At 31.8% G+C, this 16,941-nt stretch overlaps 1 protein-coding gene across 1 annotated transcript; it reads left to right on the top strand.

Annotated features, from left to right (window-relative positions):
* The first annotated feature begins 718 nt into the window (after nt 1-718).
* On the top strand, nt 719-16,654 carry Mdr50 (Multi drug resistance 50). The gene is made up of 24 exons (XM_077430253.1): nt 719-2,274; nt 3,280-3,393; nt 4,076-4,193; nt 4,276-4,572; nt 4,744-4,844; nt 4,919-5,090; nt 5,169-5,340; nt 5,423-5,553; nt 5,645-5,869; nt 5,952-6,077; nt 7,824-8,027; nt 8,105-8,275; nt 8,868-9,057; nt 9,138-9,229; nt 9,303-9,467; nt 10,923-11,027; nt 11,803-11,964; nt 12,075-12,278; nt 12,365-12,606; nt 14,150-14,309; nt 14,434-14,628; nt 14,708-14,914; nt 15,000-15,146; nt 16,117-16,654. Exons 2-24 carry the CDS (start codon nt 3,344-3,346, stop codon nt 16,315-16,317), a joined length of 3,837 nt encoding a protein of 1,278 aa, XP_077286379.1. The 5' UTR covers nt 719-2,274; nt 3,280-3,343; the 3' UTR covers nt 16,318-16,654.
* The last annotated feature ends 287 nt before the right edge of the window (nt 16,655-16,941 follow it).

Here is a 16,941-nt window from a genome sequence, read left to right as displayed (position 1 = left end):
CGTTTTTTTTCATCCCACATCTCCGTATTCCAAACATCTGGCCAGGAAGACACACATATCGCATCACTATCACTACTATCATTTATTACATTTATACTAACAGATTCTTAATTGATATTATTTTCTTTATTTGACGCAGCACTGTTTTCAGATTCATTTAATTTACTTCGTTTAGCAAAAAAATTTTGTATCGAACATTTCTTTCGTTTTGAAGCCATTTTTATTTAAGAAAAATATTTTTATAATTTTAAATCAAAATTAAATACGTATATTGTAAATGTGTAATGCAGAAAAAATCAATATTCAACATATGGTTAAACTACTTAATGACTAAACATGAATTTTAATTACGGCATAAAACTATTTAACACTGTCTCTAAAATATTATTATTATTATTATCACTGTATTATTATTGAATAGAATTAAATTAACTAATTTTAAAATAGGGATTAACAAGTATATTAAATATTTAAAATAAGTAGAAAAATATTATCGCCCGTTTAACTCAATGGGGAACGAACTAAAGTATCATGTTATTTGTGCCATATGCAGAAAGTTTCACATTTTTTTTCTACTTGAGAACACCCACCCTTATCCCATTACTCCTTAATTTATTGTGTAACTTGTCGTGACCTTACAAAAAAAAATCAGACCCTTTTTTTGCATTGTGCAAGAAATGCATCAAGTGTCATCCATCCTCAAAGCAAAATGCGTCATCTTCAAAGCAATTTTCGCACGATGATGTATCCTTCATTTGAAAATAAAAAGGTCCAGGTCCAGGGTTTTGTTAATGGATCCATGAAAGGGGACCAATATTTAAAGTACGTAGAAAGCGAAAAAAGCGAAAAAAATTTTTCCCAAAAATCTTCACATGATCAACAAAATTCGACCATCTAACTGAGTCACTAAAAAACTATCTTAATTTCTACCGAATATCTTTTCACTTTATCTATGTACATATATATGTACGTAATAACAATAGATAAAGTTTTGTGATCATGCGAAAATTTGAACCAGAATCGATCACTGATCACGTTAATATACGAACGTTCGGAAAAATAAACGTTACACATCTGTTTTTGAGTACAAAATAAAGTAAAGGGGACCTTTCTCACGATTCTCTCTATAGGATGAACAATTTCTAAGAATTTTACCCAAGGCATACCACTTAAAAACCAGAATATACTTGTTTCGAAATAATAAAATCTTTTTTTTTCAAAGCACATAGCAGCGATTATTTTATTAGTTACCCAAAAGTAACATACATAAGAAATAAACGTAGATCCATAGTATCTCATCAATAATTGAATTCATAATATTCACACTATTCCTTGATTTAGGGGGGCGAGTGCCCCCATATGCCCCCCCCCCCAAATTACGTCCCTGAAAAAAATGCATAATATTTTCAATTAATGTTAATCGAAAATCGGGATTTTGGGGAGGGGGCCCCTATCCTATATTTCTATATACATGGATGTGTCTAGATTAGGAATAGATTTTAAATTCGGAAACTGTTTAAAATTGTGTATTTAAATCTTACTATATCGTCGAAGCATAATCAAATGTTATTTTGAAAGTATGAAGTAAATTTAAATCGCTGGTTGATGATGAATCGTCCTATCAAAATTGTTTTAAGCAATTTAGTTTATATTATTCACGGAATTTTTTTTATTCCCATTTTTATTTCAGTAGGTAGTTATTACATATGTAGCTATTGGTATATGCATAATCTTGAGGTTGGAAATAGGCCCGGCAAAAGGGCCCACGCAAATGTTGAAACTTACATTTCGAGCCTAATAAAAAAAGTTAACCGATCCTTGTGCTGTTAAAGCAGGTATTAGTTGTTTGTGTATATCGTAAGAAATTTGTTTTGTTGAAATGCCCAAACTTTAGGTCCCAAAGTGCAATATCCTATAAATTTTTACACTCGTGAAATAATTAAAAAGTTATTTAATTTTATTTAACAGTTATTTAACAGATAGTGGGGCCCACATGCCATCGGGCATGTTCGCTTGTATGGCCAATCCGCCACTGCATATGTACATATTATATTGATAGCCTTTTCTTCCTAGTATTATTTTACAATGAATTTTGATTATTGATTACATATGATAAATTCTCAACATTATCACATTGACGTGTAGCGATTACGTTTTGAATTCTGCCTATTCAAGTTACAATGACAACGCGCTAGTTGTTTTATAAATTCAGAAGTGGATTGGTGTTTGCTGGATACGCACGTGTCGAAGAAAGAAACTAACGTTTCTTCACAAGTAAGCCACTTACGTAAACTATCAATAGATACATACTATTTTATATGATTTATTAAATTATGTTTAATTCAAAATTATAATTTTATCTTGATTTATTATAAAACAAAGCTTATTATTTGAAATAAAAATAATAATATATGCAAAACTAGGGTACCTTCTCCAAAAAACTTTTTCCGAAACCGATCAAAGTAATAATTAAATTGATTAATAAATAATTTATTAATTTAATTGATCTAATAATTTTTTTTTATTTAGAAATTAACTCAGATAGTTACCTTATTTGGTAAATTTAATATAATATGCCGCTAATTAACATGTCTTAGATTATTTTTTGTGAATAAAAATGTAAATCAATCGAGATGACACATAAAGCTTGTATTGGTATAAATTAGTAAATATATAGTTTCGTATTACATAATTTAATATTTTTCTTAATCGTATTCAAAATGACAACGATTGACTTCATAAAATTAGCATAATTGGAAACATATTTAAGTTGAAATTCAAATTATTATTAAATTAAATCAATTCCACAGTTTAATTTTCTATTTTTGGCGATATTAGTGAAGTTTCCTGTTATTCATATTAAAAGCATTAACAGTTAAAAAAGACAATACCCCGTATGGTATAGTTAGAAATATTGAAATAACGTTATTATTAAGATTTCATACAATTTATACAAAATTTTATGCAAATGATATATATTATTTAAAATGTATATCACTAGGTTAATGATAATTCCTAAAGATTTGTATGGTGAATAAATTGTAATGTTGCATATTTGTAATATGTATATGTATTATGTTTCATGGAAATTCATATCTATATTAAAAGGATACATCTGTCTTTATTTACAACATTTACAACACTAGCAATATCCCAATATTAATAAGTTGATAATTCATATCAGTATATCGATTTTTTGATAAGAATTTAGTAATTTAGTAATTTTGATAACAAAGAATGAGAAACAAAGTATCCATATTAAAATTTGCATATTTTCAGGCGGTAGTCCCGCCGCGGCGGAGAGTTTTGACTCTTGGGACCAAAAGAATATAAACTAATCAAAATGGGCGCTGAGAATAAAATGAAGGACTTGGATAAGAGCCCAATAGAAGCGTAAGTACTTATTATTACGTATAATATTGTAATAACAAAGAAATATTTTTCAGAATCGGAATTTTCCAGATCAACATAAATCATACATGTTTTTTTTTTACTTTTCCAGGAATTTGATTGATTAGATTATTAACAATTGTAACGTATCTAAGAGATATTATCTTAATTGGTATTTGAAAATTTATACATATTTTTTTTGTTAGTCGTTTTCATCTTTTTTTTGATTTTTAAATGCTTTTTATTATTACGAAATTATGTTCACAATACATCTTATATCTATTTTAATAGCTACTGATCTACTGATCATTTTATATTTTACAATTTAATTTAATTTGGTTAGTAATCATAGTATTATATTATTCTAATGTTAATCTACAGCATAATAGGAAAAATAGCTCAAAAACCTGTTTACAATCCTTGTTTTCATCTTTGAAAATACTGAATGGTACGATGTTTGAAAGTAAATTGTGATATTGATTTCAAACCTCCTTTACGTTTCACTTACTATTACAATTAAGAGTACTTTTTTTATATCTCTTATCTTTTATGTTTAATTTTATATCTTGAGACTGCAAGATACAAATAAATATAAAATAGAAATTTATTTATTTCAAAAATGTAATTATTTATGATACATAAATGTATTGCCTATTTTAAAAATAAACTCTTTTAATGATTTCAGAACATTTTTAACACCTAAAAAGGAAAAAGGAAAAAAGAAAATGAAGGATAATGACAGTGACACAGATAGTGAAAACGAAAATGAAAATTTAGCCCCAGCCTTATCATATTATCAATTAGTAATTCTTTTTTTGTCAATTTAAAGTCTATTATTAAGTATTTTGAAACATGACATAGTAAAATGTTAAATTATGATTTTAGTTTCGATTTTCCACCGCAACTGACAAAATTATGATTGGACTTGCATTTTTGAGCGCTACTGTTACGGGACTCGTGGCTCCCATCAACACTATTGTATTTGCAAACTTGACACAAGCCATGATCTTTTATCAATTACAAGAAACAAAACCTGAAGTAGCAGAGCTTGTAGTGCCGGCTGACTTTAATTTTCAGCATGAGATATTTTTGTTCGCTATCAGAAATGTAATTATGGGAGCTGTCCTATTGGTTTTCAGCTATCTGTCTACCATGTTTTCGAATTACACAGCTCACAATCAGGTACAATACGTTTGTAATCATTTTCTATTTATTACAATTTTTTAAATGCTGCCTTGGTTTAATTGGGCCTAGTGAAGATATCATCTATGTTTTTAAAGGATGAAATATTATACAAATAAAATTAATCTCATCGTTCAGAATTCATATAAATATAATTGAAACAATTTTTAGATCTTTTCCATCAGAAGAAAATTCTTAGAGGCTGCTTTAAATCAAGACATTTCCTATTATGATCTAAACGAATCTGGAGATTTTGCTTCTAGAATGACAGAGTACGTACTATTCTAGAAAATTATTGTATTCTTCTACATTATGTAGTATATTTTAATTTTTAATCTTATTTTAGTGATCTTACTAAGTTGGAAGATGGTATTGGTGAAAAGTCAACAACTTGTTATCACTACTGGATATCATTTACTGGTTGCATATTGATGGCTTTCATCCGAGATTGGGAATTGACGTTGGTTTGCCTCGCATCTTTCCCAATAACTCTCATTGCAGTCGGTAGTGTTGGTGTGGTGAGTGGAACATTTCAAACAATTCATTAAAATAGTGATCCACAATCGAGCCAACTACATCAATTCAATTTGCTTAAGATATCATCCAGATTGTCGAAGAAGGAATCGGTAGCTTACGGTTATGCCGGAGCTGTTGCTGAAGAAGTACTCGGAGGCATACGCACAGTTGTAGCCTTCGGTGGACAAGAAAAAGAAGTCAAACGTTTCAAAGAGAATCTTATTGATGCAAGGGATATCAATATTAAACGATGTAATGATAAATTATATTTCATGTCTTGAAATTTAATAAAAATGACTGGTTGGTAATATTATATATTATGTTATTTTTACAGGTTTCTTTACTGGCATTGGTCTTGGAGTTTTGTATTTCTGTATTTATTCAACATATGCGCTTTCATTTTGGTATGGAGTTGGTATGGTACTTAAAAATCCGACTGAGTATCCCGTTAAACTTATGGTGTCTGTAAGTAGATTGATATTTTTTTAGTATTAAGGTTATCTTTGCACATACATGTGTACATATATACATAATTTCAATTGCATTGCTTTTAAAGGTGTTCTTCGGTGTGCTAATGGGTACTATGAATTTCGGAATGTCTACTCCTTTCATTGAAATTTTTGGTGTGGCCAAAGGAGCAGGAGCGAAAATATTCTCAGTAATTGACAGCATTCCCTCGATTGATCCGCAAATGGATAGAGGTGTGCGTCCGACTTCATGCGAAGGTAACCTTTCTTTCCGAAATATCATCTTCAACTATCCTTCTCGTCCTGAAGTCAAGGTGAGCACAAAAATAATTGATTTTATGAGTATCTACATACAAACAGTCACATTGAAACAACTTTATTTATTTGTTTTCAAAGATTTTACAAGGACTTAATTTGGATATTGCCAAAGGACAAACAGTCGCAATTGTAGGAGGATCTGGGTGTGGAAAATCAACATGTATACAGCTTATCCAGAGATTTTATGACCCTATGGAAGGAAGTGTAAGTGAATTTTCATCAACATAAATTATACACATTAATTTAATGCTATCAAAATATAATTTATTTATTAAACATTACATTTTGGGCTACGCACACTGACATATATATATATATATAAACATATTAAAAAAAATTCTCTAATAACATAAACAACTAATATTTATCGAGTGACTTTTTTGAATAATTGATTAAAACAACAAGTAAGATCTTCCTTCATCATTTCAGTAGGTGGGTTTGGCTAAAATACAAAATAAAAATCAATATAATGTTAGTCTTGCAAACTGATAAGATTGTGCTAAGCTACCTGTAAAAATGAGCATTCAGGTGGCATGTGAACAAATTGTTCTGTACTTAATTTCATATAAATATTAGAAATCCATCTGTTCCAAAATACTTCAGCCTGTCTCTCATCATCCCATATGCCCTCACTCGATGTCCACCAAACTGCACAACCGAAAATTCCCATCTAACAATAATAAACATTTTCACAAAGTTACATATTCAGCTTTTATCATATCACCTAAACAAATTTACAACAGTCAATACCTTAATGAGGAATATTAAAGTATTCCTCGTCAGCGACGCTTGAATGGTTTTATTGGTTTGAGGTTTGTCACTATTTAGTTGGAATTGGGTTGGGATTGCCATGTCACTATTTAATATGATTAATGGTTCCTTTGCAACGGGCTTCATTTTACCAATATCTGTATCCACAGTTTTAACCATTGACGGTAGTTGCCCTCTCGGAGGGCAGATTGCTACCATTTTGAGACGTTGAGTTGATTTACTGTCTGAAATCATTGATATCGTTTACTATAGTTTGTTTGTTTGAATTATAATTAAGATCTTATTATAATTTGCGTATATGTCACCTTTAGATTGTATTTTTTCACTAAGATCTTTACATATAATAGAACAAGTTCGAAATTGCCTCACGTCCTTAGTTATCAAATGAATATGATTTAATCTCGAGACAATTGATTTTACACTCATATTTAGATAAGATATGGAAATTTATTGAAATCTTTAAAAATATAATATATTGAATCAATTTTGCAGGTAAAAACGGTAGTTAAAGAAAAAAAAGAAATTGTTTACGTTGGATACAATTAATTTTATTTAAAAATTATGGTTATAAGAGACTTTTTCTCAACTATATACATGACATACATTATACATATTTTATCTTTAATTTATAACAGGAAGGCCTAACAGGTAACTCCAATGTGCCTTCCTGGCCAGAAACATTGTAAATTTGATACAAATATTATAAGTATTATACAAAGTACATAAATACATATCAGTTAACATCCACAGAGACATCTATGTATGGTCAAATTTGTAAATTTGCATCATTTTAAAGCATTTCAGTAAATAAATATCAAGTTCAGAGACATTTTATGGTCAAATTTGAAAATTTGCAGCATTTTATACAATTCAGTGAAATTCGAGATTGCTGAAAACTCGAGCTTTTGCCAGAAAATGGGTAAGGTTGCCAATTTTTTGGAACCGTTTCAATGAAAATTAGATAAATTGACAAACCCTGATAGGAAACGATCGACCAGTGGGATTTAAATCCGTGGCCAATCTGTTCAATGCATTATATGCTAACCACTAGTTTATTCTGCTGGTTTTCTGGATTATGTTTTCCCAAACTGAATTGCACATATTAAAAACATTTTATAGACATTGCTAGATTGATTTATGCGAACGGAATTAATACTATTAAAAATTTTATACTTAAAGGTATGTCTTGACAATAATGATCTGAGGGATTTGTCTGTATGTTGGTTGAGGAAAAACATTGGCGTTGTTGGACAGGAGCCAGTTTTATTCAATACAACAATTGGAGAAAACATTCGGTACGGCTTTGACGATGCGACACAAAAAGACATAGAACACGCAGCACGACAATCTAACGCTCACGACTTCATAAAAGTGTTGCCAAAGGTAAAAAATATCGATAAAGACTATATTTGGATTGTATTTTTTATATATTAAAAATTAATGTTAAATTACCTGTGTAGGGATACGACACATTGGTCGGCGAGAGGGGAACTCAGTTGTCCGGAGGTCAAAAGCAACGTATTGCAATTGCACGTGCATTAGTAAGAAATCCAAGGATTCTCCTATTGGATGAAGCCACATCTGCTTTAGATAACACCAGTGAAGCTAAAGTGCAAGCCGCTTTAGACAAAGTATGTGAAATTCATATCGTATAACACTAGTCAAATTTTTTTTTTATGTAAGAATCGCTTGCAAATAAATATCAACAACGCAAGTTGATGCCTTATGATGCTGACAGTTTCTAACAAACCGATACTTTTTTTAAAATGACCCTCATACATTCCTAATTATAATACAAAATGTATATAATCGATTTTTTTGATTTTTAAATGCTTTTTATTATTACGAAATTATGTTCACAATACATCTTATATCTATTTTAATAGCTACTAATCTACAGATCATTTTCTATTTTACAATTTAATTTAATTTGGTTAGTAATCATAGTATTATATTATTCTAATGTTAATCTACAGCATAATAGGAAAAATAGCTCAAAAACCTATGTACAATCCTTATAAATGCTCATACTACATCTAATACATAATATTAATTAAAGTCTCTCTAAAGTCGATGACCTAAGGCAGATTGTGTTTAGGTAATCTGTGTGTTATACCTGAAGGGTATAGACATTTTGTTGTAATCACCGAGACTCTTCACAAGTGTGTTAGTATGGTTAAGTATATAATCGAATAACATGTACAATGTATGTATTTTTTTCAGGCAGGAAAGGGACGTACTACTATTATAGTCGCTCACAGATTATCAACGATCAGGACAGCTAATTTAATTGTCGCCTTACATGAAGGAAAAGTTGTTGAAAAAGGCACACACAATGAATTAATTGCTTTGAAGGGTCATTATTACAATCTTGTCATGGCTCAAACTTCTCCCACTGCTGGCACTGATAAATGTAATTATTTATTATATACATATATGTATATTAAGTTATATGTAAGTTACACAATTACTAATAAAATCGTTTTCGTTCAGCTGAAAGCGCTGTCGTCTCTACCATAAGAAAACCGAGTATCTCGAGTGTAGCTAGTGAAGATGAGGATAAAATTGTTCCACCGGAATATAACGTAAGAATGTTCGAAAAGATTATACATCAAATTTTTGTGTTTGCATGCTTTGTAATGGATATTTCTTTTCTAGCCTGATGAAGAGGATGATCCAGCCGAACCTCCACCTGTTCCATTCAGTAAGATTGCGGCACTCAATAGACCTGAGCTTAAGTACATGATAGTGGCTTGCATATGTTCATTTATCATGGGATCAGCTATGCCAGTATTTTCGGTTCTCTTTGGTGAAATTATCGGGGTAAGTAATTTTTTCATAAGCTAAGTACTCTATTTCAGTGTATTTGTCGTCTTATCCATTAGGCATATTTTCTTTTAGCTATTTTTACTTGACAGATTGTAATGAAATTGTATTATTGATGTCTTTTTGACTTAGTTTAGACTACATATGTATATCTTTACATTAACTTGTAAACCTTAAAATTGGGTTAAAATCTATATCTCTGAAGGGGTGTGAGCATGTTGTAAGATTGGGAACCATTGCTCTATTTGAATGATACTGAGCAACAACAAAAAAAAATACGGAGTAGAGACTATTCAATCTTTATTAAATTTGACCCATTTGAGTTGAAGAATGGAGAGCGCATCACTCCATCTCACTCGCCCACGCTCACTTACGAGCGATGAGCAATTAATATTGTAATTTAAAATCATTTACAGCTCGAATTAGTAGATTCAGATTAAATAAAATAATATTGAGGTTGAAAACCAACCCTTGTAAACATAGTGAAATATATAACTGGTCCAATAAATGCATGATAATTTTGTGACTTTTAAAAATTTTCCAAATAATTATTTATACGTATTTTAAAGCCACAAAATATCACAATCAATAGAAAATACACCCGACTATTGATATCAATATTTACTTTTGATACGGCAATACTAGATTTTGAGTTGAAGACGTTAAAAGCTAAAATCTGTAAAAACTGCACATTTTCATCACTCATATCTCATAGACGAAAATATACAAAAATCATTGCCATATTCGAATTTAGTGAGTCAAATTTAATAAAGATTAATTAGTCTCCGCTCCGGTAAGTAAATTAACTGCCACTTCCGGTTGACGGATGCTTACCAAATTTTATACATAACTTGGTATTAAACTTATACTGATAGATATGAAATTTCAGTTCAATAAACTAAAAGGTTTCCGAGAAAAACATAAAAAACCTTGATTCTCTAGATTAAAAGTACTACTTACGGTTCATATAAAAATTATTAGGTTATAAAATTTATAATTTTTATTACATGTGAAAAAATTTCAGTTCGATTCAGTTAGCGGTTTGGGAGATAATTGAATTCAAAAATTTAAAAAAATGGGGACACCTATAAGAGTACCATTTCCAGTCAACTTAAAAATTAAAAAAAATTTACGTCGTGTCCATAAGAATTTCAGTAACCAATACTAAGTTTCAGTTTGATAGGACTAACGGTGTTCAAAAAATCCCCAAAATACACAGACACACACACACATTTTTTCTAGATCACGAAAACGTGATCAGTGATCGATTCTGAGTTCGAATCAGTCAAAATCTCGAGTTCGAATTTTCGCATGATCACAAAACTTCATCTATTGTTACTACGTAACATAGATAAAGTAAAAACGTGATTTTTTTTTTTGTTCCTTAGTGTAATGAAAGCTAAATAAAAATTAAGATATTTTTTACAACTTTATTGTTCTTGTTCCTTTCAGTCCTTCACTTCGTTTGATAGAGATGAAATAGAAAAAACTACCAATTTGTTTTGTATAGTATTTGTTGTGGCCGGAGTCTTAACTGGCTGTGCTACGTTCCTTTCGGTAAGTTGATCTCAAATAAAATCAGGACTTAGAATGTACCAGAACACAGTTACAGTTTCTAATCTAAAGAAACCGCAACTTCAAATTCAATAATTTTATAAATATATACGATTAAGAGGGCTGTACACCCGAAACCTTAATTTTGTTGCCGTTCCTTTCTTCGATATATACATATATTGAGTGAATGTATATATTGAGTGAATGCGACAATACATATATATCAATATATATATATTGAGTGAATGCGACAGTTGCGCTTCGACCAGATAATACGTATTTTAAATCGACAAAATCGAGGTTTCGTATTCTCCTATTTTCTCCTCCAAAACTAGACCAATTTTTAAAAAAATTTCATCATCGGTATGAGAAAGATATTTTCTGTGCAACTATGTGCGTATTTTTTTTTAAATCGACCGTTAAATAAGCACGCTGCACTCTTTTCGTGGGTGTAAAAAAGAGGCGATTTTATATATGTTTGGCTCCTAGCTCCTATAAAAAATAACTAATCAAAAAAATAAAAGCACAGATGCATGCCAATGGCGGATATCCATAGCATATTAAAAAAATAATTTCTCTAGTGCCATAATTGAGGAAGGGAGAAGTGTAATACGTTTGTATGGACAAGGCGCTGGTGTCCAGCCCTCTTAATAACTTTTTGTAATTTTGAGACAAACTGATTTTTTTTTGATTTTGTAAAATATTCATTTTAAGCCCTGAGTATCTTTTAAATATATGTACATGTAGGTAATCTATTTAACACATATTTTAAACTTAGATATACATGTTCGGCATCGCTGGTGAAAAGATGACTGAGCGGCTTCGTTATCAAGCTTTCGAAGCCATGTTACGTCAAGAAATAGGATGGTTTGACGACAAAGCTAACGCGACAGGTGCTCTTTGTGCCAGATTATCTGGTGATGCTAGTGCCGTACAAGGAGTAAGTAGTTTCAATTGAAAGATTCAGATCAGCATTGTATTATAATTTATATGTGTGCATATATTTTTTATAACAATAAGTGTGTAATTAACGATGACGTAAAATTATAGGCTACAGGTCAGCGTATCGGAACCATTGTTCAATCAATGGCCACATTGTGCTTGGCTATCGCTTTGTCATTGTATTTTGAATGGCGTCTAGGACTTGTGGCTATGTGTTTCATGCCTTTCACTCTGGCAACGACGATTTTGCACAGAACCGTAGCCGTTTCAGAAAATTTCGGATCATCAAAAGCAATGGAAAAGAGTACAAAGGTTATATATCATACTCACTTTTCTTATGATCAGGATATGGGGTAACCGAAGCCTATTTCTTTTACAATTATACTTAACATTTTCAGTTGGCTGTTGACGTCATTAGTAACATTCGAACGGTGGTATCATTAGGTAGAGAAAAAATGTTTGTCGAACAATTCGTCGCGGAACTTGAGCCAGCTATGAAGACAGCAAAGAAGAATACTCATTTCAGAGGACTGGTATATGGCGTGGCGAGGAGTTTGATCTTTTTTGCATTTGCCGGCTCGATATACTATGGCGGCTATCTTATCCAATATGAAAATGTGGAATACAAGAATGTACTAAGGTTGAGAAATTCATTTCACGTTCATATACTGTACATAGAAGCAGTGGCGTAGCTAGAAATTTTGGGCCCTGATTGCAAAAATTTCTCTCCCACTTCCTGGCCAGTTTGTTCGCTCCTGATTATTTCTTCGTATGAATCTCGTAATTTACTAACATTCTCCAAACCCAAAGTGGTTTCGTCTAAACATTAAAGTAAGATCTCGTTTCTGCAATATTTTCGTACAGGAGCGGTTACACGCCTGATTTGTTATTGACACGCCTACTTAGCTTATACATATGTGTATAGCGGTAATTGGACTATTCGTCACATTGGGGTGGTCACAAAGACAATTTTTGCCATGAAAATCGCGAATACACAATATTTGGCACTCAAGTTCTCGTTGCTATGATAGTTATCGTTAGTATGATGGACTTTTCGGCTGCCAGATGTTCCGTTATAGAGATTTTAGTGACTTTGTGACAAGTAATTTGTGACCAGTAATCACTGAACCGTGTATAGCTGTGACGTACGGTGAAATTGTTTCATGGTGCCTACGGACTAAACCAACGACGTCTTCTGGCCCAACTTTTAAAACCAGTAGCGAACAAAATATCAAAATAAAAATTAAATTAAATATCAAAATTAAGCTAAAGAGCGAGATTGAGCTAAAATTAGATCATCGTTGATGTTTTGAATTACAACAATGTTTTGAATTACGACGATACGCATTTACAACCAGAGAAATATTATAATTTCTCTGCTTACGAGCGAAAAAAAATCTTGTTATTATTTCTTAAAAGTCGTCACGATATGCTACTGTATTTCGGCCGTCGATTATACATTTGATAAAAAACCGTCGGTGTCAGTTGTCGGTGTTTTGTCAAAGGTTTTTTTTCCTTTTGTCGAAATAAAATTAATAATCACACATTATCCGATAAATTTTACCTCCGAGATGGATTTAATTATTTGATTTATTTCGACGAGAGAAACAATTGAAATTTCGATTGATGTACCGACAACGCAACGGATTGGCGACAATCGTTGGATCATCCATACTATATGATATATTCTCAGTAACTGTGCTTTACGGGGATGTAAAAATAATAATTCTTTGATTTTTTTTCGATCTTAGTGCGTATCTTCGTAAGTCAAAACATCTTCGTAAACAAAAAGTCGAGGATTACCTGTATGTGATTGTTGATGATCTAATTTTAGGTCAATCTCGAAAATTTATTTAAATTGTGCATGTTCTGTTTTAACTTTCAATATTTAATTTTAATTTTAATATAATGATTATAATTTTATTTTGATATTTGCATTTAATTTTAATATAATAATAATAGTTTTAATTTTGATATTTAATTTCAATTTTTAAATTTAATTTTTATTTCGATATTTTGTACGCTACTGGTTTTAAAAAGTTGGCCCAGCGACCGTTCGTTGGTTTAGTTCGTACGCACCATCATATCGAGCATGGGCCGTGATGCTTTGCATCACTCTGCGCAATGGTAGCTACGCCACTGCATAGAAGTATTGGATTCTAATTTATGTTTAAATTTTGCAGAGTATCCCAAGCGTTGATCCTGGCTACCATTTCAGTGGCTAACGCGTTGACTTTCGCTCCAAATTTGCAGAAGGGAGTTCAGTCTGCGAGCAGAATAATGTTCTTGCTGAAGAGACAACCTAAAATTCAAGATCCTACTACAAATTCCAAAGGAGACTTTGTAAGTGTCGCATTGAAATTTGCCTCGCAAATTCTTTCCAGAGCCCTAACTTTTACTCTATACAATTTCATATCTCGGTATCCTTTGTAAAATGAGACTTTCTGTTGTATTCATAATAATATAGGATGCTGAGGGTCGTGTTAAATACACAAACGTCGATTTTGCCTATCCGACCAGACCTCTCCTTCGCATTTTAAACAGTATGAATTTAAATGTGGAGTGTGGTAAAACTGTGGCACTCGTCGGTGCCAGTGGTTGTGGAAAGTCAACGTGCATTCAACTGATTCAAAGATTCTACGATCCTCTCAACGGAGACGTGGTAAGTAAAACACGCTCACTTTGAAATAATTACTATTAAAATACTATATTTATTAAAATGCGTTTCTATATAATTTCAGAAATTAGACGACAATCCGATACATGAATTGAAATTGAGTTCTTTGAGAAAGAACTTGGGAATAGTATCTCAAGAGCCGATACTGTTCGATCGTACAATTGGGCAAAACATTGCATACGGAGACAACAGTCGTTCGGTGAGTCAGCAAGAGATCATCGAAGCTGCAAAACAAGCAAACATTCACAATTTCGTCACATCTTTGCCGATGGTAACGTATTATTAATATATATGTACGTATATTATCTGGGTAGTATTCAGCAATGCTAATAATTATATATATTTTTTATTAAAAGGGCTACGAAACAAGGTTAGGTACTAAAGGAGCTCAATTATCAGGTGGACAAAAGCAGCGGGTTGCTATTGCCCGAGCTCTTCTCCGTAATCCTCGAGTACTTCTTCTGGATGAGGCCACCTCAGCTTTAGATACAGAGAGTGAAAAGGTATTTTATTAAATATTTAACACTGAGATAAATGATGTATTGAATTCGGGTTTGGTGCAAACGATCGACAAGCGCCAGACAGACTGAGCCACAGATTAACTGGATGGCTGCTTTAAACGCAATTCTCGACTTCACGAATGATAGATTGCACATCAGATGACCAGTAACCTTTCGATGTGCACAGATGCAATTATTAAAATTGAGTTGGATCTTTCTGGCGAGTTTAAGCTATACACCTGAAACCTTAATTTTGTTACCGTTCCTTTCTTCGATATGTATATTGAGTGTATGTATATATTGAGTGAATGCGACAATATATATCAATATATATATATATATTGAGTGAATGCGACAGTTGCGCTTCGACCAGATAAAACGTACTATAAATTGACAAAATCGAGGTTTCGTATTCTACTATTTTCTCCTCCAAAACTGGACCAATTTTTAAAAAAATTTCATCATCGGTATGAGAAAGATACTTTCTGTGCATCTATCGGCGTATTTTTTTTAAAATCGACCGTTAAATAAGCACGCTGGACTCGTTTCGTAGGTGTAAAAAAGAGGCGATTTTATAGATGTTTGGCGGCTCCTAGCTCTTATAAAAAATAATTAATCAAAAAAATAAAACGATAGATGCACCCCAATGGTGGATATCCATAGCATATTAAAAAATAATTTCTCTAGTGCCATAATTGAGGAAGGGAGAAGTATAGTACGTTTGTATGGACAAGGCGCTGCTGTCCAGCCCTCTTAATAAGGCAAAATTCAGAACTTAGTTATCAGGAGCACAGAACGTATACAGGGTATGTGTATGTCGGGACTTCGGGTAGATTTCGCTTAGTGTAAGTGCGAGCAGTGCGCACGCATAAGGTACACGTGTCGTTAATCTGTGATTCAGTCTATCTGGCGCTTGTCGATCGTTTGCACCGCATCGATTGAATCCAATTTCTACAAAGTGTTTTCCTTTTAGGTTGTCCAAGAGGCGTTAGACAAGGCCAAATTAGGCAGGACGTGTATTACTATAGCTCATCGGTTGAGTACGATCCAGGATGCCGATATGATCTGCGTTTTCAACGAGGGGAAAGTGACCGAGTCGGGCACTCACGCAGAGCTGATGAAGTTGAAAGGAATTTATTACAAATTACAAACACAATCTCAACGAGTTATTTAAAACTATGTATGCTTTAGTGTGATTGTGTTAACACTGTGATATCTACATACTTAAGAAAATGGTTATATTTACATATTATGTACACTATTGTTAAGTAATTCAGTTATTTGTGAACAAAAAAAGTGGCAGTGATATTAATCTAAAGAATATACATTTAAATTTTTTTTGAAAATGGAAATACAATTTCAAAAACAAAAAACTGCCAATTATTTTTGTTTTTGATATTGTTAATTTATTTTAGATTTAATCTTGTTTCTTCATACAATTACGCTCCATGCTTTGTGTGATTTCTTACGTATTTATATATATTATATAGAATAAAAAATAGTGAAAATTGATATACACTCATTTTTTAATATAATACAGCCACCCCCACTCCCCTCCCCCCTGGAAAGTCATTCTTTACTAGTAAAAAATTTTGCCTCCCCCCTGGGAAAAGCTGAAATGAAGCCCCTGGTTATTTTGTTTGTCAATTTTACGTTTCAAAAAAAAAATCGGCCTACAGCGTATTAAAATCGCATTTTTTAATTATGTATATAGTTTATATGTATTTTCCTTGTACATTCTGCAAAAAATATAATTCGTTGACAATATTAATAGTCATTTAAGGGAAAAATGATTAAA

This window comes from Arctopsyche grandis, chromosome 4 (genome assembly GCF_051622035.1).
Source record: "Arctopsyche grandis isolate Sample6627 chromosome 4, ASM5162203v2, whole genome shotgun sequence".
In the NCBI taxonomy this organism is placed as follows: domain Eukaryota; kingdom Metazoa; phylum Arthropoda; class Insecta; order Trichoptera; family Hydropsychidae; genus Arctopsyche; species Arctopsyche grandis.
This window is presented reverse-complemented; position numbering and strand designations above follow the sequence as displayed.